Here is a 24939-nt window from a genome sequence, read left to right on the forward strand (position 1 = left end):
TTTGCTCTAAAAAGTCTGACATACTTTTGATTTCTTTTGAGATATATTTGTTACTAATTCTTTGAAAATTTTCATACATGCATATAATATATTTTTATTATAGTAACCCCCCAACTCCTCCTGGGTCTCCCACTCCCAATTCTATGTCCAACCTTTTGGAAACAAATGGTTTCTATTCAGGGGAAAACATATGTGTTTGATTTTATTTAGTGGTATTTCCTTTTTCATTCATGTTTTATAGATAACACAGTTTGGGATGTTTGTGAATTGAAATACTTTTTAATGTTGTAGTGAATGCTTATTGTTTAAAAAACAGCAGTATAAAGCACCATTCCTTCAGATAGTAGCAAGCCCTTACATAGGCTTATTCAGATGTGGATATTGTAGGAAGCAAAGCAGATAAGAGTTCTTGGGGCTGGGAATGTAACTCCATGGTAGAACACTTGAGTGAAGCTGTAAGTTCAAGTTCCAGCACTGAACAAAAGTGATAATTAGAGCCAGCAAGATGGCTCAGTGGGTACCGCCTTTTGACCTCAAGCCTGACTCTTGGAACTCCTGTGTTAGAAGGAAAGAGTGGCTCCTTCAGATTTTCCTCTGACCTATGCATGCATGCTATAGCGCACAAATGCACATGTGCACATGCACACACACACGTGCAATAAATTATCTATACAAATTTTAAAAATAATTCTTATGTGGAGCTTTTATTTTAACCAGTTAAGACAGATAGTAAATAAGTGACCACACCCAAGAAATTATTTGGAAGCTGAACTGAGAGGGCATGTCCTAAACAAATTTAGAGAGCTATGCTGATTTTATAATGCTTACCTGCTGGATGGCTGAGAAGAAGACCTTGTAATTCTTTCTTTCATTATTTATGAGTTTTTGCAGAGGAACCAATTCAGGGTAATACTGCTTCTCTACAGTCATATTTAACTGAAATTTCACTTCAGTTAGTAAATAAATGTTTGGGTATTTCCTTTTTTTTGGGGGGGGGGTTCAAGACACGATTTCTCTATGGCTTTGGAGGCTGTCCTGGAACTAGCTCTTGTAGACCAGACTGGTCTTGAACTCACAGAGATCCGCCTGCCTCTGCCTCCCGAGTGCTGGGATTAAAGGCGTGCCACTACTACCTGTCGGGTATTTCCTTTTTTAAAAAAATAATTTATTTAATTTTATTTTATTTGCATTGGTGTGAAGGTATCAGATTCACTGGAACTGGAGTTAGAGACAGATGTGAGCTGCCATGTGGGTGCTGGGAATTGAACCTGGGTCCTCTGGAAGAGCAGCCAGTGCTCTTAACCTCTGAGCCATCTCTCTAGCCCTGGGTATTTACTTTTTTAAGGAATTTTTTCAGATGCTTTGAAATCTTAGAACCTGCTGCATTTTTGTGCTTATGTAATTGGCAGTTTTTAGCTATCTTAATTGCATTGCCTTTTTACATCTCATAGCTGAATGAAGTGCATTGTGGGATTGGGGAAATCATTGTTAATATTTCCATTCAAGAAGGAAGATGATTCCTGAGCTGTGAAACTTAGGGATACAGACTTGGTTGTGTTGTTTTCTGTCTTCTGTAAAATAAAGATTTGAAGTGTTCCACCCCCCCAACTCTAAGCTGTATTTCTTCCTTTATACATGTATGTCAATAACATATGTATAAATTCTACTTCTGAATTAGTTTGAAATGTAAATTATCTTAGATTCTGTAGTAGCACATAATAAATTGAAAGAAGAAAAGTGAAAAGCTGTTTTAATTTTTCCTATGTTAGAATTGGGTGTAACCTTACAAGGAATTTTTTTTTTTAGCAGTACTTACCTTAAGAACATTTCAATTATCTTTTATTTAAACACTGCTATAGAATTAAGAACAAAAAAACAAAACAAAACATGAATTTCATGACTGGGAGTCTTTGTCAAGATCTTCAAGATTCCTGCTTATCATTGATGTCATTGCTGCTTTAGAGCAGTAGTGAGAAAGGAAGAGAGTGCTTTTTTTCTTTCATAGCTATTGATATTCATAAACCTTGAATAGTAGATAATGAAGAATGATACTGCTTTTATACACATAAATTACACTTATTTGCCAACAAAATAAAGCTTGCAAATAGACTTTTAAAAAGTAAAATTGTTTAGATGAAAATTAATTTGGTTTATTTGAATAAGCCTTCATCTATATTTTGTTTCATTAACACTCTTTTCTTGAGGGGAAAAAGCATGACAGTGTCTCCTTAGTTCCTTAGTTTATTTTTTTTTCTTGCCCAATTACCTCCATTTGTGGGACAAAATTAACATTTCTAGCACGTAAGAAAGATTCTTTTTGGAGCAGCAGTTGGTGATATCTGGGAAGAATTCTCCTCTGTGAACTATTGGTGTTGGTGTTTGGATACCTTTGCTTCACCCTGTTGTAACATGCCCTTCTTTGCACTGCTATTTCTGATGGTCATAAGCATTAACACATCTGCTGTGACAGCTCATCCAAGTTTGTGAAGTTGTGATGAAGCATGCCAATTTGTGACACCCCTAAAGTAATGCATTTCTTTGAGTAATGCATATAAAGTAATGCATTGAGCGCTGTGTCTGTCTTTTAGTTGTGAATGTTAAGAGTATAATGCAATTAACAACAACTTGGACTACACAGTATGTACATAGTCACAGAAATTTGAAAAGGAAGTCATTTGGTGGGTTCCTTCCCTCCTGAGGCTGATCCCAAGCTCACAATTTTCTTTTGTATCCTTCTTGATGAGTTTTTTCTTTGTGTTGCATGCTTTCATACCTCATGTCCTTTAAAAAAAGGTAACAATTTTGTTGCAGTATAAATTGATACATAGCTATAGAACAGTACATCTCAGACCTCATCAGAAAAATCTCTGCCTGCAATAGATGACAACTGGTCAAGGTGCAAAGACACTATGAAGTGCTCAGCCTTAAGTGGGAACATACATTTACACCCGTCCAACAAAGGGAACTTTGCAGAAGAGAGGGCAAAAAGATCCTAAGAGCCAAAAGTAGAGGTTGACTTCAAGAAAACAATTTTCTGGATGCCGCGGGCAGTTGTATATATGATCTTACAGGAATTGTGATGGCATGCCCAACACCTGTGCAGCTTCAAGCCAGACAAAATCCCAGCATGAAGGGAGGGAGTTGTAGGTATGAAATCCCACCACTAGGCTGAAGCACTCTTGGCATTAGGTAGCTGCTGGGGGTGGGGGTGGGGTGGGGAAAGCATCTGCAACCACCAGTCATTCTTTGTTTCCTACATTTGCAATTTCAGGAAAGTTATATGTTAGTGAAATTATATAGGACATAGTTTTTGATTGACTCTTTATCTCAGCATAATTCTCTGGAGATTTATCCATGTTAGGTCAGTGGTCTTTTCCTTTTTAGTTGCTAAGATAATCCTTGTTTTTAGTGTACTGTTCCTTTAATGAGTGCCCATTGAAGTACATTTAAGTTGGGTTCATTATGAGCAATGTTTTAATGAGCATTTTTCTGGTAGAAAATGTGTAGTTTTCCTTTGTGTAGTTTGTAGATCATATGCTATTTCCTTAGTAAGCTTTTAAAACAATATTTTATTAGCCAGTATTAATTATACATGATAATGGTTTTCATTATATTTTCATGCATGTACATAATGGATTTCAACCCTGATCACCGTGTTACCCTCTTTGACCCCTCTTACCTCTGGTTATCCTTCTCTTCTCAATTAGTCTTGCTTTAATATTTTTGCTTTTTATGTGACTTAATGAGTTTCATTAGAGTTGCTGTAGGAGCATGTGTGCCTTACCTGTGGTTACACCATTGAGGGAAAATGTCTCTCCTTCTCTCCTATCAACCATTAACTATGTATAAATCCTTAAGAAGAGTGAGACCCCATGAGTCTCTTCCCCTTCCATGACAGGCCAATTTCATGCATATCTTGTGCAAGGTATCATAGCTGCTGTAAAATTCAAGAATACAACAACCTGGAAGGCAGCATTCCACATGCTTCTCTACTTCTTCCAGCTCTTACATTCTTTCCACCCCTTTTTCTGCAGTGTTCCCCGAGCCTTGGAAAGGGTGATATATATGTACCATTTGTGTTTGGACACTTAGCAGTCATTTCTTCTCAGTATTTTTACTACTGCAAAAGGAAGCTTCTCTGACCAAAACTGACAGCAACACCGTGGGCATAAACATAAGTTATTTAGAAGGCAATTCATGAGTCACATCATATACATTTAACAAAACAACAGCAGTAATTTCTGCACTAAGTCTTATGACCTCCTCACCCATGGGCTTTTGATTGATTTTACAGTATGAGATGTGAGTTCCCTGCTGTAGAGTAGGCCCCAGACCTAATCAAGAAACTGTTGGTTACCCCATAAATAGACTTGCCACTGTTGTGCTACTGAACTCGTTTTCCCTGGCCAGTCAGTGTTGTTGCACACAGGGTAAATAGCTGAATAAGACTGTTGATGACAGTTTTCCCTAGCGATCTGCATTACATTTTCTGCACTATGAGAGGTAGTTAGCAGAGAGGAAGGTCCCAGCTCAGTTCCAGTTAGATTTCTGTATGCTTTGTGACTAGGGCATATGGTATCCTCAGCAATAAGGTTTTACCATCTAGATCTGGTGGGCACCAGCAGTGGCAAATTCATGTGCTATTTCGGCACTGCAGGCACCTTTCTGATCAGCAACTCAAAGAGAAATAGTTCACACCCTTGGCTTCTGAAAGGAACTTGATCTACCCACACAGGGTACTACTATTTACAGTAAGCTTTTAAAGAAACTGCCACACTATTTTACATAATGACTGTATGGTGTCACATGACCACTGGAAATATATGAATAATCCAGTTTTTCCACATCCTCACCAGCAGAGCTGCTTTTTACATTAGTTATTGTGAGAAATGTGTGGTAATAGTTCATTGTAGTTTGTTTCCTTGATATCTCGTGATATTGAAAATCTTTTCATGTGTTTATGTCATGTTTATATTCGTCAATGAAATATATTTTTATCTGTTTTGGCCAGGTTCTAATTGGGTTATTTGCTTTTTTTATTGTTGAATTATGTAAATTAAAAAAATGTTATAGACACTAGCCCTTTGTTGAATATGATTTGCAGATATTTTTTCCTAGTCTTTTTCCTGTCTTATCTTTTTCACATGATTCACTTTTGGGATTAAGTCCAACAACTTTTACTTTGTTCTATATTTGGAAGTTTTTCTTAACTTTAAAACATGAAATATAATTCATGTATCAGCACCATTACTCTATTAAAATATAATTAATCAGTGTTAAGTGCATTTAGGATATTGTACATCTATTGCTGTCATCTAGCTCAAGGACTGTTTTTATCATCCTAGACAAAAACCTGTTACCCATGATCAGTAGTAACTTCCCTCCAGATCCTGGCAACTATGAATCTGCTTTCTGTCTTTCCAAGTTTGCCTATTCTGGAACTTCTTCCATATAGGCAGGACTTCTGGTCATGGGAGACAGAGCCCAAAGGAAGGATGGTTTGAAGTACCAGAGCTCAAGCAGGCAACTCTGATGTTACCTGTAAGATTCCCATACAGATACAAATATTATATACAATTGTCTAAAATGTTTATTCTGACTAGTCATCTAATCTTACAGAGGTTTTTAGATAATTGCTGTGCATAGCATGCCTGACATCAGGTTTTCTAATATCCTTATTTTTTTTTTTTTTGTTTACGTTGAATTCTCATTTTGGTTTGAATTGTGCTCTGTGACTGCTGGTGTTGAGCAATACATAATTTTAAACAACCACTCTCAATGCAATGGGCTATTCAAATTTATAGACATTTGTTTGGTTTGAATAACTTTTCACTCTCTTATTGTTAGGATCTTCAGCCCAAGAATCTCCAAAAGACATTTCTTTTTCCTACAGAACCAACAAGAGTAATGACTAAGTTCCCAGTTTTATCATTTTTACTGCAGACCTGATGTGTGTATACTGTGTATACTTGAGGTCTTGTTTCTTCTGTTTAGCACAGTGTTCATGTTGTGTGTGTAACAGTAGTTTGCTCCATTTTATTGCTATGTAGTAGTACATTGTATTAATAGAACATTTTTTTTAGTGAGTTCTAGAAATGATCCCTTAGAAGTTTTGTTTTGTTTTGTTTTGATACAGGGGTTGAACTCACGGTTTTGAGTATACTGACAAGTGCTCTACTGCTGACCTATATCTCCAGCTCACAATTTTGTTTCTTCAGTTAACTTATCTGATTATAGAATAGATTGTTTTCAGCCCTTAGTTATTGTTAATATGGTTGCTGTGTGCATTTTGGTGTGTTATTTGGTTGACTTATTTCCTTGAATATTTTTAACCATGATAATTTTAATTTTACAAATTGTTAAATTTATTCCTCACCCTATTCATTACATCCTAGGTTGGTAAGCTCTTCAAATTTAAGGCATTAAAGCCAAATTTGCTTTATGATCCAAGTGATTTTAGATTATAAACAGGTTTGACAAAGTACTAAGAAATACTTGTTATATCATTGTTTTTTTTGGGAAAAAGATGCGCTGTGGAACCCTTCACTGCATGGAGTCCTGTTGGGATGGTCAATTCCTCAAAGTTGATGTTTGACCCTATCCCCCAAAGACTTTGGTGGAAGAAAAACTGCAGTTTCCACACTCCTAGGGCTTGGAGCTTCACCTCCAGCATCACTAGCAGAGCTGACATTATGTCTCATCCATTTGGGCTTAGTTTGCTTGGCTATGTTGACAGCTTACAAAGGGAGGACCCCTGGCTGCATTTGTTACAATGACCCAGCCTGTGTAATATATATTGTGGTATTCATGTGGTTCGTTTTCGAATGGAGTTGCATACTCATAGTTACAATTGACAGTGGGCATTAGTTATCTTTAGTAAGCTTATATGCTATAATTTGGAACCTTTCTCCAGGGATAGTTATTTTTTTCTACAAAAACTATCATAGTTGACATTTTTAGATATCTGAATGGTAATGTCATAAAATATTTTTAGTATTTTCATTATATCATTTAAAAATTATGGTTAATCAGTATATTTTTAATTGAAATGATATTTCAGTATTTCATTTAATCATATTTTGAAGTATTTAACATATATTATAGTTTAATATATATCTCCCTTCTCCAACCATGGAAAAAAGATACCAAACATTACTTACATACAATTAATTCAATATGACTCTCTCTTTTATTTTAAGTGACCTTTTCTGTGTTTAAAATATAAAAATTTTCCTCTTTTTTTCTTTCTGTTCTCAAAATTCCGCTGTGGGTGATACTGTTTTTGCTGATAACAGCTTTATCAGGTACGGCTCCTCAGCATCATGTTGCACTTCATGGATGTGCTGTTGAACCTCCTGAGGGGAAATTTCTCACCTTCACTCTTCTGTGTTTATTTGATCAGTGCTTATGAGTGTCGGATGAATGTTACCAGACTTTGAGGTTTAGGAAAATCTTTGAACCTGAAAGAAGTTTGCCAAAATTTTTTGTTATCTGTGTTTTGAAGTAAAACTTAAAAGTGCTTAGTTGTGAGTCTCTGGCTTTCTTCGTTATTGATTTGTACATAATTCTCTGTTTTCCCTTTTTGCATTTGTTTGTATAAATATCTGTGTTATTCTTAATGTATGTGTGTTTAAAAGTGGAGACATTTATTATTGAGTGCATTCCTAACTCTAATCTGTCTCCTACCTAGGCTTTTGTCAAACTGTGTTCTGTTAAATACATTAATCCAAGATACTCACTAGAGTAGTGTACAAAGTTTTATCAAGTCAGTTTAGTATATCATATCGCTTAGAGATTATCTAAACACATTATCATATAAAGATTCTGGTTTTTAAAATAAATAAATTATCCATCTTTATTTATCTCAACACCCTCCATGAATGCTTGATGTGGAAAATGCAACAAAAATTATGAGTAAGGTTTTCTTTAAAGATTTTTAAAACATCAAATAAAATTGACTGCATCTCACTTCAAAATTTAAAGCATTTTGATAACTGAGGAGTGTATTTTCTTGTAGAAATTACATTTTCAAGTACAGTGTTGATGTTTTTCCCCTGAGAAATACTTTTCACTACTTTGGAGTCTTTAAAGAGAATCTGTAAGACTATAAAGATTGTGCTTTTTTGTTGTTGGGAAGGATTTCTTTGTTTTGTTTATGTTATTGTCATTTATTGCTAAACTATTTATCTCCCACATGAATATATGTTTATATTTAAAAAGCATGTTTACTGTTTCAGATAGCATGACACAGGAAAGGAGGCCTCCCAAACTAGCCTTTATGTCAAGAGGTGTTGGTGACAAAGGTTCATCTAGTCATAATAAACCAAAGGTTACAGGTATGGATGATATTCTTGGTAGTTTATATGATAATCTGATTTCTCATGTTAAATAAGCTATATGCTATTATATTTGCATAAATATATGTACATATAATTTGTTGAGACATTTTATGTAAACTAAAATGGTATGCACATGATTATAAGTGTGGAAAGCCAGGTGGTGATGATGAATGCCGTTAATCCCAGCACTCAGGAGGCAGACAGGTGGATCTCTGTGATTTCGAGGCCAGCCTGGTCTACAGAGTTCTAGGACAGGCTTCAAGCTTCAGAGAAACCCTGCCTTGAAAAACAAAAACAAAAAAGGAAACCACGGAAATGGCCACCCCATGAGTTGTAGGGAGAGGTTTTTATTGTGGATAAGAGTGAGATAAGATTAAAGGTGGTGGCACACACCTTTAATCCCAGCACTGAGTTCAAGGCCAGTCTGGTTTACAAAGCAAATTCCAGGGCAGCAAAGGCACAGAGAAATCTTGTTTATAGAGAGAAAAACACACACATCCAGGGGCATTTGAAAGAGTCCAGAGCAGAGAGAAAGAGCAGCAGACTGGACATGACCAGGGCTATCTGTAAGAGAAGTGAGAATAGTGGAGGCAGAGGAAAAATCTTGCCTTTATATGGAGAACAAATGGATAGCTGGTGGTAGGGAAACCCATGAGCTGGAGGGAATTTAGGGTCGGGGAAGAGGTGACAAAAGCTAGGATGTCCGCTAGGGCTGTGCAATGTGTAACAGGTACTTGTGATATTGAGGGAACCTGGAGGCCAGCATGTTCTTTATCTTACTTGGCAAATTTCAGGGCAATGGAGATCATCTTCAGAAGAAAACTAAAAATCAACAAGATGATGGCTCTTGAAGTCTCTCTCTCTCTCTCTCTCTCTCTCTCTCTCTCTCTCTCTTTCTCTCTCTCTCTCTCTCTCACACACACACACACACACACACACACACACACACAGCCCATCTCAATTACATACCCACATGTCATTCAGAAAAGATACCATAAGATCACTACTCTCAATACTCTCAAATATAAAAAAGCTATAGGTTTCTTGTTTGCAGACGAGGGTCTTGATAAGTTTCCTATGCTGACTTTAAACTTCTGGACTCTGGTGATAGTCTTCTGTCTCAGCTTTCTGAGTAGCTGTCTACAGGTGTGCCACATAAAGTATGAGTTAAACTATTCGGTGCAGGACTTTCTGATTTAAATTGAAAAACAATTGGCTTCAGTATGGGTTGTGGAATTCCTACTGATAACTGACAAGGTGTGTCTTTGTAGTTAATACAGCGGCAGGGAAGTGTCTATACCTGTTTGTGCTGCAGGTATCATTTCTTCTTACTTAATAATTGCCCTATAAGCCAATGATTCTCAACCTTCATAATGCTGTGACCTTTTAATATAGTTCCTCATGTTGTGGTGACCCCCAACTGTTGTTGCTATTTCATAACTGTAATTTTGCTGCTATTATGAGTCGTAAATATTTGGTATGCAGGATGTCTGATATGTGTCTCCCAATGGGGTCACTGTCTACAGGTTGAGAAATGCTGCTATAAACCTATGAGATAAGTGGAAGCTAACAGAAAGAGAATTGTGTGTTCTCTACATGTATTATGGGGAAGTTTCTGGAAGAGAAATTTTAGCGTTTTTGTATTATATCTAGTTATCAAGACTTACATAATTAATCTCCAGTTTAGTTTGTCCTACAATAAATTTAACTTGTGAGGTGCTTCATTTTTTCAGACATGAGGAATTTAAGAAATTTTATTATTTATATTATATTATTTATTATTTTATTATTATTTATTATATTTTATTATTTCTATTATATTATTTCTATTACATTATGACACTTTATTTACTTGCTTTCTTTACAATTGAAACTCTGGGAATTACAAATTAACATCCTTACCCATGAGCTTCTTACACATACCAGAAAAAGTTTTCACTGGTGCTTCACTTGTTCCGCTGAGCTTAGTCTAAATGAACCTTGATGAGCCTGCTGCCATCCATTCACGTGGATCCTCTTACCCACAGTTTCATTTGTGAAGAGTCAGCACCCAAGGATGGCATCATGCTCTGCTGTCAGGGTGCAGCTGCCGGGCGCTTCTGTTTATTTTTTGTACAGCTTATTTTTTGTACAGCTTTTCTGAGTTGACTTGGGCAGATTCCTTTTCTGAGCAATGAAGAATGCATGCTTCCCATTAAACTTTTTCTCTAATTCATAAACTATTGGGACTTGGATTTGCTGGAAAGATTTCAGTTGAGGAACTGGTACTAAAATTGTGATGGCTTTTTGACCACTTTGAACTTCAATTTCCTTGGCCATGGTGATGTTGAGTTCCTGAAGCTGTGCCTTGAGATCTGAGGTCATCTCCAGCTCAAGCAGCCCTGAGAGATGCCATACTTTAAGTCATCTGGCTTCTTGCCTTTGGACTTCACAATCTTGGCACTTGAACTTGGCGTCCTCCTGAGGGGACAAAAGTGCCATGGGTCACCTGTGTTGTGGACTGCATTCCCAGAGCCGTTGATGAACACAGGCCAGATAATTCCATGCATCCCCATCCAGGGCACAGGGCCCACTGCTCCAGAGGTCTCCAAAGAGTCTGTCCTCTGAAACTGCAAAAAAGAAGAAATTGTATTAATTAAATTCTAAGATGTTTATATAGCAAATCTAAAAAGAAATTTAAATTATTTCTTTTGTAATTCTGGGGATCAAAGTCAACAGAACCATATATTATACATGGCTAGGCAAGTACTTTACTACTTAGTTATTGCTCTAGACACTGAAGTAGATTTTTTGTTTGTTTGTTTGTTTTGTTTTTTGGTACTGGGATCAAATTTAGCACCCTACACAAACTAACCCAGGACTTTAATACTGAGTCATACACACACCTGATTTTTTTAAACTTAATTTTGTTCCTAGTTTGTATTTTATTATAGCATTTGAAGATTATGAAGGGAAATTATAATCATGTGTTACTTTTTAATGGTATGCATTCTGAGAAGTGCATCATTAGGCAGTTGTGTTTTTCTTTTCTTTGACCATCATAGAATGCACTTCACAAACCTTGGTGAAAGAACTTTGTGTATATCTAGGCTCTAAAACACTGCTGCATGTTTGTTCTTTTTTTTTTTTTTTTTTTTTTTGGCTGAAATGTCCTTATATGGCAGGGATTCTCATCCTCTGGGTTGTGACCTCTTTGGGGGTTCAATGATCCTTTTACTGGGGTCCCTTAAAACCATTGGAAAACACAGATATTTATATTACAATTCATAGCAATAGCAAAATTACTATGAAGTTATGAAGTAGCAATAAAAATAATTTTATGGTTGGGGGGTGGCCACAACACGAGGAATTAAAATGTATTAAAATGTCACAGCATTAGGACAGTTTTTCTGTATAATCTTTAGTGTCCTGGAACTTGCTCAATAGACCAGGCTCAGATCTACTTGCCTCTGCCTCCTATTGCCCACCAGAATGGTTTCTTAGAACTTTAATAGAAAAGTAAACAGGTTTTTACTTGCTCCTGCTCTCTTCTATATTGACTATTTACCAAACTTTTTTGTTTTTGTTTTTTTGAGACAGAATTTCTCTGTGACTTTGGAGACTGTCTTGGAACTAGCTCTTGTAGACCAGGCTGATCTCGAACTTACAGAGTGCTGCCTCTGCCTCTGTCTCCCGAGTGCTGGGATTAAAGGTGTGCACCACCAATGCCCAGGTGACTATTTACCAAACTTTTAAAGATGAAGACAACAATAACATGTATATGTATATTAATTGTGTAAGCAGTTGGTAATACCATATGCATATTAATTTATTTATAAAATGCCTTTTATAACATACTGATTTTTAAAAAAAGGAACTCTTCTTATTCCATAGGATCTACCTCAGACCCTGGAAGTAGAAGCAGATCTGAATTATTTTATACCTTAAATGGGTCATCTGTTGACTCACAACAATCCAAATCCAAAAATCCATGGTACATTGATGAAGGTAATCTATAATTTTAGTCCTCTTTGTAATGGTCCCTTCTGTTTAATATTTAAGGGAAAAGGCTTTTTCATCAATATTTGTAATTTTTGGAAACAGTGAATAGATCTTGCTAATATGCCAATATTGCTGAACTAAAATATTAAACATAGTTTGAACTATACTACTATAAGGGTTGAGGATGCATTTGAAATGTGTTAGTAGTCTGTGTTTTTTTTTCCCCCAGACAGGGTTTCTCAGTATAATAGTCCTGTCCTGGTACTTGCTCTGTAGACCATGGTAGCCTCGAACTGGTAGAGATACACCTGCTTCTGCCTCCCTGAGTTCTGGGATTAAAGGTGTGTGCCACTATGCCCAGCAGTTTGTTCTTTTTCTTTCTTTCTTTTTTTATTAATTTCTTTTTTACATTCCAATCCCAGTTCCCCCTCCCTCGTCTTCTTCTGCTCCCTTCACTCCCCCCTCTTCCCATCTGCTCCTCAGAGAGGGTAAGGCCTCCCCTAGGAAGTCTAACAATTCTGTCCCATCATCTAGTTAAGGCAGAACCAAGGCACCTCCAAATCCCTGTGTCTAGGCTGGGCAAAATATCTCTCCATAAAGAATGGGCTCTACTAAGTCAGTTTGTGCATTAGTGTTAGATCTTGGATCCATTGCCAGTGGCCTCATATATTGTCCCACTCACACCATTGTTATCTATATTAAGGAGTCTAGTTCTGCCTTGTGCAGGTTTCTCATTTGTCAGACCTGAGTCAGTGATCTGTCACTAGCTTGGGTCAGCTGATTCTGTGGGTTTCTCCATCATGGGAGAAACATCTCCAACAGTTGACTCTGTTCATATTTTCACTCCTCACTTCGATTGTACTCCAGAAGCTCGGCCCATTTGTTAGTTGTGGATTTCTGCATCTGCATCCATCTGTATCTGGAAGAGGTTTGAAGCTTCTCTGGGGTTTTGAATTGTAGGCAGGTTATCTTTTGCTTTATGTCTGGTATCACTTATAAGTGATATATTTGTCTTTCTGATTTTGGGTTACCTCACTTATAATTTTTTTTTCTAGTTCTGCCCATTTGCCCAGCAGTTTGTTCTTATCTCTTAATACTTCTGCTTAGGATCAAAGGTTTCTAGACATGAAGTGACTCATTTAGACTTTCGTATCTTACTTGCTTTAAAACACACTACTTTCCCTTGCATTTTAGACATCATTTTCTTCTCATTTATTCATTTCCTTCATCTGTTCAGCAAATAGTTATTTGAGACATTCTTGGGTTACTGTAACAAAGAATAAAATAGATATAGCCTGTAGTTGGTTGTTTTTTACTCTTAGCTCTTTAACTCCTTTATTCTTTGGGGGGACCTGCTACCCAGCTCCCAAATAAATCACACACACTGAGACTTATTCTTACTTATGAATGCCCGGCCTTGGCTTGTTTCTTGCCAACTTTTCTTAACCTAAATTATCACTACTACCTTTTACATGGGCATTTTCCTTTCTTACTTCTGTATATCTTACTTTCACTCTTAATCTGTGGCTGGCTGGCCTCTGACATCCTCCTCTCCTTGTTCTATCTTGCTCCTTCCCCTCTTCCCAGATTTTTCCTATTTATTGTCTCTGCCTGCTAGCCCTACCTATCTTTTCTTCTGCCTCACTATTGGCCATTCAACTCTTTATTAGACCATCAGGTGTTTTAGACAGGCAAAGAATCACAGCTTCACAGAGTTGAACAAATGTAACATAAAAAATGCAACACATCTTTACATCATTAAACAAATGTTCCACAGCATAAACAAATGTAACACATCTTAAAATAATATTGCACGACAATAGCCCTTGCCCGGTTTGAAGTTGTAGTCAATTGTTAAGATAGAAATTCATCAGACACAAATATGTAGAGTTGCAGAGGTGATGAATGCAATGTAAGGACTTGGTGCTGTGAGGGTGCTAGAGAGGACACAGGGCTGTCTACCCTATCCAGGTATCTTAGTGCTGTTATAACACACTCACCAAGAACAACTTGGGAAAGAAAGGGTTTATTTTGTCTTGTATTTCCAGGTAACATTTCATCAATGAGGTAAGTCAGGGCAAGAAGTCGGCAGTAACCTGGAGACAGGAACTGAAGCAGAAGCCATAGAGGAACACTGCTTTCTGGCTTGTTCCTAATGCTTGCTTAGTCTGCTTTCTTATACAACTCAGGACCACTTGCCCCAGAGTGGCACTGCCCACAGTCAGTGGGCTGGGCCCTCCAACATTAATCAATAATCAAGAAAATGCTCTACAGGCTTACCTATAGGCAATCTGATGGAGTAATTTCCTCAGTTGAGTTTCTTCTTCCCAAATAACTGCCTTGTGTCTAGTTGACAAAAAACTAACAAGGACACCAGGGAAATGGTGCGACAAGAGGAATATTATACATTAGGCCATGGAAATAGCATATATAAAGATCTCTGAGAAGAATAGAGCCGAGTAGACTAGAAATATCCAAAGAAGGAAGGGGAACAGCCAACAGGCTGGCTACACATAGCCTATTTATAACCCTCTGAAAGGAAATTGAAAAAATTTTAGCAAAGAGGGGTATAACCAGGTTTGCCTTTTGGAAATGGCATTCCATTTCTGCATAGGGCAGACAGTAGACTGAAGTGAGTATAATAAGTGGATACCACTGAAGGCTGTTATAGGGCTCAGGAACTGATTATAATTTCTAAGACTTAGCCTGAGATAGAAGTAAATTGATATAAAGGGATATTGAGAGTTGGACTGAAAGGAGTTAAAGGTAGATTGAATGTAGTTGAGGAAGAAAGACTTACCAGTGGTGACCCTTGGTTTCTGTATCACTTAGATGGCAAGAAGTAGGTGATGAGTTTAATTTTGAATGTCCCTTAAAGCTTCCCAGGGGTGAATCATTAAGTAGGCAGTTGAATGTTTGTGTGTAGCATGGAAGAGAAGTAAGAGCTAGAAAAATCCATTTGTAGGTTGTGTTTACACCAGAGGATTAAAGTTCTTTGAATATAGCCGGGTGTTAGTGGCATATGCCTTTAATCCCAGCACTCGGGAGGCACAGGCAGGCGGATCTCTGTGAGTTCGAGGCCAGCCTGGTCTCTAGAGTGAGTGCTAGTATAGGCTCCAAAGCTACACAGAGAAACCCTGTCTCGAAAAACCAAAAAAAAAAAAAAAAAAAAAGTTTTTTGAGTAACAGAGTTGGCTGGGATTGAAATGTTGAAGGACTTAATGGCTGGGATGGGAGGAAGATAAGTTGCTTATGGAGTCTAAGGAAAAGTAACAGTGGGGATTTGGGGGAAAGCCAAGAGAGCATTGAGTAAGTGGACAGCAGTCTAAATTCTCTGAGAGGGCATGTGAAGTGAAGCCCATATAAAGTTCATCTGATGCAACCTCTGGAAGTCATTGTTGACCCCAGTCACTTCTGTCATGGGAAGAATTCATTAGAGGCTTGATTGGAGTGAACTGAGGATATGGAATGAAGCAATTGAGATAGGACAAGAAGCTTGGGTCCCCCCCCCGCCGCCCCGCCCCGTGTGTGTGTGTGTGTGTGTGTGTGTGTGTGTGTGTGTGTGTGTGTCTGTCTGTCTGTCTGTCTGTCTGTCTGTCTGTCTGTCTGTCTGTCTGTCTGTCTTTCCCCACTTTCCACCCTTTTGTGCATATACCCAATTTCCTGGAAATTCTTCTAGTTCCTCCAGTTTAATGGTCTAGCTGACTGCCCTTCACCTCTTAAACTGAAGCTCTCCCCCCCATTCTCACCAATTCTCTTAGGTTAGGTTAAATGTCCTTGAAGTGGTTTTGGTTACTAGCCTGTCTTTTCTATAAGTTCCTAGTACTTCTGCAGTGCTTGGTATTCAGTAGATTCAGTAAACTAAATGAAAATATGGATTTGTAGTATTGTAAGTCTCTATGATGACTACTTATCACATGGATTCAATTATAGGCTAAAGTACACAGTAAAAATCTGCAGTTGTATAACATAGGCTACATATATACTTACACAGAAAGTGACTTGAGTGGGTATTCTCCACATCTGAATCCTGCACTGAGTGGGCTTTTGTGAGCATAGACAGCATGACCTGCCTCCCTCAAGAATTCACCCTTGCCGCATAGCAGGATGTATGTCAAAACAGTGTTCCTTTAGGAGGGCCTGTCTCCTGGTAGGTTACTTTTGTTAGGATTGGTCTATACTACCAATTCTCAGCTCTCTAACTTCTGGAGAGGGCCTAGCAGACCTGTGGCCTTTCCAGATGCTGCTGGTCTCTGGATGTGCATGGGGACCACCCCAGATTATATGAAGAAGAACAATCATGCCCTGTCATTGCAAGCAGCTTCACAGGTGCTTTCCAAGGTGCTGATGGATTCATAAGAAAAAGGGAGCTAATGGTAATAGAGGCTTTCATAATCTAGACAATGCTGTCTTCTAATTTATGCTCTAATTTCATCTCTCTTTTATTAATCCAAATTCTGTATTGTACTGGTGTCTTAGTTACTATTCTATTGCTGTGAAAAGACATCATGACCAAGGCAACTCTTTTAAAAGAAATCATTTAATTGGGGCTTACTTGCAGTTTTAGAGTGTTAGTCCATAATCATCATGGTGGGAAACATACAGTCATGACACTGGGACAGTAACTGAGAGCTTCACATCCTGATCTGCAGGTAGTAGACAGAGAGCCTGGGGCTGGTATGGGCTTTTAAAACCTCAAAGCCCACCCACAGTGACACACCTTCTCCAGTAAGGCCGTACCTCCTCATCGTTCTTATCCTTCTCAAACAGTTCCACTCCATGGTGACTAAGCATTCAAATACATGAACCTATGGGGACCATTCTCATTCAAAATTCCACAACTAGGATGTTTATACCTTCTTGATATACTAGAATTTTATGTATTGTTCAATAATTTCATGAATATTGGTCCTAAAAGATTTTCCTCCTTCTTCTCCTCCTCTTCCTTTTCCTCCTTCTTCTTCTTTGTTTTTTTTTTCTTTAATGTATATAGGTACTTTGCCTCCATGTACATCTGCATACCAGAAGAGGGTATCAGATGTGAGCTGCTGTGTGGTTGCTGGGAATTGAACTCAGGACTTTTGGAAGAGCAATGAGTACCCTTAACCACTGAGCCATCTTTTCAGCCCAGCTCTTTCATTCTTTCCTCCATTCTCTTCCACACTATTTCTTGAGTTTTAGAGGAGGTTGTATAAATGTCCTGCTTAAGGTCAAATGCTTAGCAGTTGTGCATTCTAAGTGTGGTGAGTATCTAGGAGTCTGCACTCACCCCTGCACACTACAAAGAGAAGATTGTCTGACAAAGGATGATTGTGGCATTTAAGACCCATAGCTTTTGAAATGACATCTCATGTTGGCTTGGTAACCTGTTTACTAGTAAGGGGAAAGACCTCTCAGTGATTTATTGGTTACTAAGTTTCTTCTGTGAATTACCTTTTCATATCTTTCATTTTTTTCCTGGTTTTGTTGAAGTTATCTTCTGAGTAAAGTGTATTACACGTATTCTCTCCTTTGGCCCAAAGCCACTCTCAGCTACAGCCCCTTTTCATGAACAGGCTATTAATTTTAACCAGACGATATTTGTCATTTCCCCTTAACAGGTTTATATTCTTAAGTCTAATTACTCTCTTCCTTGAAGTCATAAAGAGCATTGCTCTATATTGTATTCTAGACACATATTGTTTGCGGGTCACATTTTTATGCTATCTGGAACTGACTTTTGTAGAGTATGAATAAGATTCTGGTTTATTGGCCTGTTGTTATTGTTTGGTTTTGGTTTGCCATGCTGGGAACTGATCTTAGGGCCTCACACTTGCCCTGCAAGCTCCTAGTCTATTCCTAGTTCCAGCTTAATTTTTTAAAATTTAGTGTGTGTGTGTGTTTGCACTTTTGTGAGTTCATATGTACATGAACATATGCAGGAGCCCACAGAGGCTAGAAGAAGGAATCAGATCCCCTGGAACAGGAGTTACAGGCAATTGTGAGCTGCCATGTGGGTACTAGGAACCAAACCCAGGTTCTCTGAAAGAGCTATAAGCATTATTAACTGCTGAGCCATCTCTCCAGCCACTAATGTTTTAAAACATTAAACATTTTAAATATTCTCAGCAATATTAAGAAGGTCATTCTTTCCTGCTGAGAAGCAGTGTGTGCCTGCCAGCTGCATTAGTCACTTAAGGAAACAACTTTTGGCAGTTTTCTTTACTCTAAGTTTGTTTTCTTGAGTTATTTTCTTGGTGTTTATTTTGACTTAAGATTTTTTTATTCTTTTTTCCATCTTTCATTAATCCTTGTTCTATTTTTGTTCTGCCTTTCTGATATATCAAGCTGTATGTGAGTTAATTAATATCTAGCTTTTTTTCTAAAATAAGCTGTCAGTAATTTTCTTTTAAAAACATTACTTATTCCACAGATGTTCTTTATTCTTTGGTTTCTTTTCTCTTGATTTCTAAAACTTTTTTTCTTTCTATTTAGAATTGTTAGTTAATTTTTTTGTATCTGTTCATACTAATTTCTAACTTAGTCATATTATGGGCAAAGACTATAACCTATGTGACATTGACCAGACATAGATGAGCAATTGGGTGCCGGATTACTGATGTGGAAAAATGTTATGGGATTTCCCACCCAGTTCTGCAGCAGCCTCAGAGCCCTAAATAAACATTTGGACGCTGTATTAGTTATGAATACTGTTGGCCAGTGACAAGGGCTTCTTATTGGCTAATTCTGTCTTAATTATTAACCCAAAACTACTAATGTATGTATATCTACATGGTCTTCTCTTACTGGAAAACAAGTCCGGACCTGTTACTCCTGTGACTCACTCTGCCTACATTTCCCAGAATCCTCCTCATCTCCTAGTCCTACCTGTCTTGCTTCCCTATTGACCAACAGTGCTTTATTCATCAACCAATAAGACAAACATATACAGAAGACATCCCCATCAGAAAAACTTGGAGATAAAGAGAGAAACAAGAGCATTATTCAGAGCCAGTGAGTTTACAGTACTTGTGAGCAGACTTGCAAAAGGATCATGTGGTCAGTTAGAAGAGAACTTTGTACTGTTTTTAGAGAGGCAGGCATATTTAATGTTCATGAACAACCTTTTCTAATTAAGGACAATTTTTCATAGTTGCAGAAGACCCTGCAAAGTCACTTACAGAGCTGTCTCCAGACTTTGGACATTCATCATCACCACCACAACCTCCTTCCATGAACTCCTTATCCAGCGAGAACAGATTTCACTCTTTACCCTTCAGCCTGACAAAGATGCCCAATACCAATGGCAGCATTGCTCATAGTCCACTGTCATTGTCAGTGCAGTCTGTGATGGGGGAGCTGAACAGCACACCTGTCCAGGAGAGTCCACCCTTGCCCATCTCTTCTGGTAATGCACACGGTCTAGAGGTGGGCTCACTGGCTGAAGTGAAAGAGAACCCCCCATTCTATGGGGTTATCCGTTGGATTGGCCAGCCACCAGGGCTCAGTGACGTGCTAGCTGGACTGGAACTGGTAATTTGTTTTGGTCTAAAGTCTACATCTTTTCTGCATGGGATTTTTGTCTAGGTTCTCCCCTATTAGATAATTTCTTGGGAAATTGTTTTATTTGTCAAAAAAAAAAAAAAAGCCAGTAGTTTCTTATAGTATTGCCTAGCTTCACCCTTTGCCGTTCCTCAAGCTTCTGGTTCACTTATTCCTCATGTTTGTTTCTCTAAGATCAAGGAATAGATTGATATTTTTTAGGCTAGAATATTTAGCCTCCACATATAAACAGAATGCAGCAAAGAAAGCAATTCTGTTACCAGCTTTTCTTCTTATTCATTAGCCTCTTCCCATTGCAGTCAGTGTAGGGACGTTATTGACTTTATTAATCATCATGTTTGGAGGTCTTTGGGAGAGGGGAAGGTTTTATCTTTGGATATTAGAAAAGCATATAGTATGATATTTCATAACCAGAAGGGAGAACTTGAATAAACTTAGGTATTACCTAACTATGTATGGTTTTTAATTTTTTTCACTTGTTTTCTTGCTGTCGAGGAACTAGGTAATTTATCTACTCCTGCCGCTTGGTTTTAATACTTTTGGAATGAATGGCTCAGGGAAAGCCAGTAAACCTGGACAATTCTGAGCGTATATTTTGAAAGACAATGTATCAAGTACTTCCTGGTGGGCTGAAGAGTTGTTTTTTTAAGCTACTAGCTAGGGGCCAAAGCAACAGTTAGTCAGTCCCTGTTCGTTGGTACTGTTGTAGTCAGTACAGATTTGAATTCAGAAAAAGTGAAAATTCCATAGTTCTTCCCTGCTTTTTTTTTTTTGCGAGGTGCTGTGTAACATATACCAAAGCCTTTCTTTTTCAGGAAGATGAATGTGCAGGCTGTACGGACGGAACTTTCAGGGGCACTCGCTACTTCACCTGCGCCCTGAAGAAGGCGCTGTTCGTAAAACTGAAGAGCTGCAGACCCGACTCTAGGTTTGCGTCCTTGCAGCCTGTTTCTAATCAGATTGAAAGGTGTAATTCTTTAGGTACTTGGATACTTTTAATTTATTACCCATCCGGAATGACTGTTTCATGCTGCCTTTCAGTAACTGAGGGTGATAGGGTTTAAATGATTTAGTTTCCAATGTTCATCAAGTTTCTGAGTTAGTAAAGATTGTTACTTGGTGCATAAGGAAACTGTCCTAAGAGAAGATACATTGAAAAAGAGTCAGGAAAAGTGTTTAGGATCTAAAGAGTGAAAAGTAGTGTTTTTTTCTCTCTATTGATTATAAACATTTAATTTTTGTCATGGGTGGTAGAAATGAAAATGTGGCCCTTTTAGCATTAACTTCCCCCTCACCATCTTATTTAAGTAAGTCACTCAGGGTATCCTATGAAGAAGTCTGATACAGTCTGGAGATGCAGTCAGCTTGGCAGATGGAGGACAGTTTTTCTCATCACTTGTCACCAGCTTGTTCTGAACAATAGTGAGAGTCAAGCAGGGGAAAGTAGGGAAACCATCTTTATGAAAAACATTTTTTAATGTTATGTTTGAAAATGAAACATTTTGGACAAGTAACAAAATATTTATTTGATAGGTGCTTAATTGACTTAATTTTCTAAATTCTATATGAAGGGAGTGGTGTTAAAAGTGAATAATAACATTTTTTAAATAAGCCCAGATAAATAACAGTTAATTAAAGTAAAAAAAAATTGTAGGAGGATGCCAAAATATACTTTAAATGATATACATATGCACATGTGTATGAATATATGCTATTATGGTTTCAAAGAGTTATTTTCATTTTTTATCTTTTCAGCATTTGGAGGCTACTTAAGTGAAGTAGTAGAAGAAAATACTCCACCAAAAATGGAAAAGGAAGGTTTAGAGATTATGATTGGAAAGAAGAAAGGTATCCAGGGCCATTACAATTCTTGTTATTTAGACTCAACTTTATTCTGGTGAGTTCCTACTTTCTGTAGTGGGTAAAGATAGTGCTGTGGGAGGGAGGGGAGACAGGTAGATGTGTGTGTATGTGAAAGGAGGTGTCAAATGCCTTTGAGTAGAGAAACTGATGGCGTTAAGAAAGACCATGAGATTTGGTCCTTTGTAGCTAAAGAATTTCATGTACTATTCTTAGATCCAAAACAGTAACATAAAAATATTGCAATGAATAATGAGTAGAAGCAGTGATCCCTGTGAACAGATACCCTGAAGACATCTGTCTCCAATGTAGTATGATTGCACATGTGCTAACTAACCTGCAGTAAGCTATTGGCATTGTATGCTGTGTGTGTGTTTTAGTATACTGAAAATTCTTTATATTAGTATCATGAAAATTCTTTATATTAATAATTATTTTCCATGGGATCAGTGATGCCCTCTTTTGTGTAGTTTTCCCTAAAATGGAACAAGTTAATATAACAAGGATCGTTAGGCTCTGAAGATTGAACCAAAAATATGTAGCCTTAAAGATTGTGCACTACCAGTTAAACTAAGAGCATTTGCCAACTATGTAAACTGTGACACAGAGTTAGGAAGTTAGCATGGATGTTAGAATTTTAAAAGTAGAGAAAAGAATAAAAATGGTGGGTCTTTTTGTTGGTGGAATATTTTCAATTAAACAAACCTTACAGCATTACTATAATATTCCTTAGATTTCCTAATAAAATTATTTTAGCCAAATTTTATTTTCTTTGATACCAACAATTTTCTGTTGCTAGCTACCCACAAGTTATTTTAAGGAAAAACCTATCTTGATATTAAGATAGATTTGTTCCAACTACTGATCTCCAACTTTCTCCCCATGTTGTCTCTGTGTGTGACTGATTTCCAGGCCTCTCTTGGCTTTTGCAGACAAGTTTCTTTCATAACATCTCTTGGCATGTTTTTATCCTGGTATTTTTATCTTGGTGTTTCTGGTGTGGACCTACAGGGTCTGTGCAGTAATGGCTGAACACAGGGCCTGTGCTGTCTGACCCATGAGTTCTTATGCCAGTGGTTCCCTACACTTTGTTCCTTTTCCTTTCTGACACCTTTAAGAATCTTTCTCAGATATTACTGTGTTTATAACATGAGGGAAAATGTTCTTTTATTTTGCAGCTTATTTGCTTTTAGTTCTGCCCTGGACACTGTGTTACTTAGACCCAAAGAAAAGAATGATGTAGAGTACTATAGTGAGACTCAAGAGCTACTAAGGACAGAGATAGTTAACCCTCTGAGAATGTAAGTAGAAGATGTGTGTTTTGTCTTTAGTTGGTTTTCTGTTTGCTTTTTTCTTGTATAGTAGTTAATTTATGCTCTGTGCTTATATAGTTAAAAAAAAAGAGCAGAAATTAGTTCTCAATGAAATACTGACTTTTTAAAACCTTTACTCTTCCTCTTCTGTTTATTATTTCTTAAGTCTGTGCAGTGTGTAGAATGTAGTGCATTCTGTGAAATGATGTGAACCATTTGGTACCCTGCTCTACAAGTTAGTAATGACTCTGCACTAGAAACAGATGCGGTGTATTAAAGTAATATGGTGTCTTAGGTCTTCTTCTACTCCTCTACTAAAGTGAGTTGTAAATATACAGAAGCCCATGAAGACGGTGGGAAGATGGTGATCACAGGACCTTTATGTGATGAGGAGTTAGGTTATCCACTGATCATAAAACATAGGTCAGGGACATAGAGAACAAATTATATAATTTAAAGTCCAATTATGATAAATTTAAATTTTGTTATATACTTTTCTTAACAATGAAAATAAAAATTAACTTACATTTAAAAAATAACAAAATATGCAAATATAAGGAGTGTTTTAAATGACTTACTAGATACTTGTTTTCCTTAATTTTGTAATTACCTTTTAATTATGTGCTTTGATTTTCATATTATTTTGTCTCATACAAATTTTAAACTTTCAGATTTTTCTTTCCCTATGTAAATGACACTAGAACAGTACAAGTCAAATCTTAACTACAAGGTGTTAAGCCTTCCTTCTTTTTAAAATGCTGTAAGTCTACCAGTAAAAATTCTTTGCATACTATTGCCCAACCAGTCCAGAATCATAGTTATCATACTTTGTCACCCACTCTACAGCAAGAAACTTGCCAGATGGCCTATGAGACCAAGGTATATCTTGGCAAACATGGTGGTATACACCTGTAATACCAGCACTTCGTAGCTCAAGAGGCTAAGGCAAGATCAGTTGAGCTCAGAAATTTGAGATATATTTCTTGTGTCTGCAAAGTTCGTATCTGTTGTTTAGACAGAGATTTTGCTTTCTCTATTGGAAGCTTCCCACAGGCAGAGACCCTATTTTGTTAGTTTTTTTTTTTTTTTTCGTTTTGTTTTTAAAATCTCCTTTTGTATTCCTGGTGCCCTATACATATCCTTACATAAGTGGTATGTGTTTAGTATATGCTGATTGCAAAGAGGTAACAAGTGAGTGAATAGTCAAAGCAGGTACATGATATAATCAGCTGGCTCTGACTTGCTATTTTAAGCCCATGGTCTCCTGTAGTCAAACAAAGAGAATGTTGTAATTATGTTGACAAGTTTGATTGAAGACTTTAGATTTTTAGTATTTTACCAATTCCCTTTTCAATGTCTCTTATCCTGTATATTAAAAGGACTCCTAGAATTTGGATATTCTATTTTATAAAATGTTGTTTTAATGTAACAAGCAAATGCCATTTAAAAATCATTCACCAAGGCTTTTTAAAAAATTCAGAATGCTATTTGTACATGGTAGTTATTTTTAAGGTGTTTAATAGTATTTGGGAACAATTCTGGTTCTCAGACTTTTACTTTCCAAAGTGAAAGAAGCCTTCTATAAGAAGCCTACAATTAAATTCTTAAAAATAAATGCCATGTCTATTGTTTGTTTAACATGTTAGAATTGTATGAAAAGTATTTGATTATTAAGATGTGTCATATAACTCACTGTGCCAGTGACAGTTAATTCACTTTTATCAACATAGATATGGATATGTGTGTGCCACAAAAATTATGAAACTGAGGAAAATACTTGAAAAAGTTGAGGCTGCATCAGGATTTACCTCTGAAGAAAAAGGTGACCCTTTTAATTTATAATATATGCATTGAAAATAACTTAAAGTATGTTATTTAACAATATGCTAAATTATTTCCTGAAA

General features: G+C 37.1%; 1 protein-coding gene and 1 pseudogene across 6 annotated transcripts in view; one reads left to right on the plus strand and one right to left on the minus strand.

Moving 5' to 3' along the window:
- Positions 1-24939, plus strand: part of Cyld (CYLD lysine 63 deubiquitinase) — a 53249-nt gene that overhangs the window by 15876 nt on the left and 12434 nt on the right. For 4 of the 6 annotated variants that reach the window (XM_027405553.2, XM_035442576.1, XM_027405554.2 and 1 more), the window contains 7 exons: positions 8238-8336; positions 12213-12326; positions 19453-19832; positions 20678-20843; positions 21618-21759; positions 22901-23023; positions 24766-24857. In XM_027405553.2, coding sequence (XP_027261354.1) covers positions 8238-8336; positions 12213-12326; positions 19453-19832; positions 20678-20843; positions 21618-21759; positions 22901-23023; positions 24766-24857 — 1116 coding nt within the window. The remainder of the gene's footprint in view (positions 1-8237; positions 8337-12212; positions 12327-19452; positions 19833-20677; positions 20844-21617; positions 21760-22900; positions 23024-24765; positions 24858-24939) is intronic. The other 2 variants (XM_027405555.2, XM_027405556.2) reach the window with 2 other exon arrangements.
- Positions 10201-10888, minus strand: LOC103162303 (annotated as a pseudogene).

Source organism: Cricetulus griseus, chromosome 3, assembly GCF_003668045.3.
Source record: "Cricetulus griseus strain 17A/GY chromosome 3, alternate assembly CriGri-PICRH-1.0, whole genome shotgun sequence".
Lineage (NCBI taxonomy): Eukaryota > Metazoa > Chordata > Mammalia > Rodentia > Cricetidae > Cricetulus > Cricetulus griseus.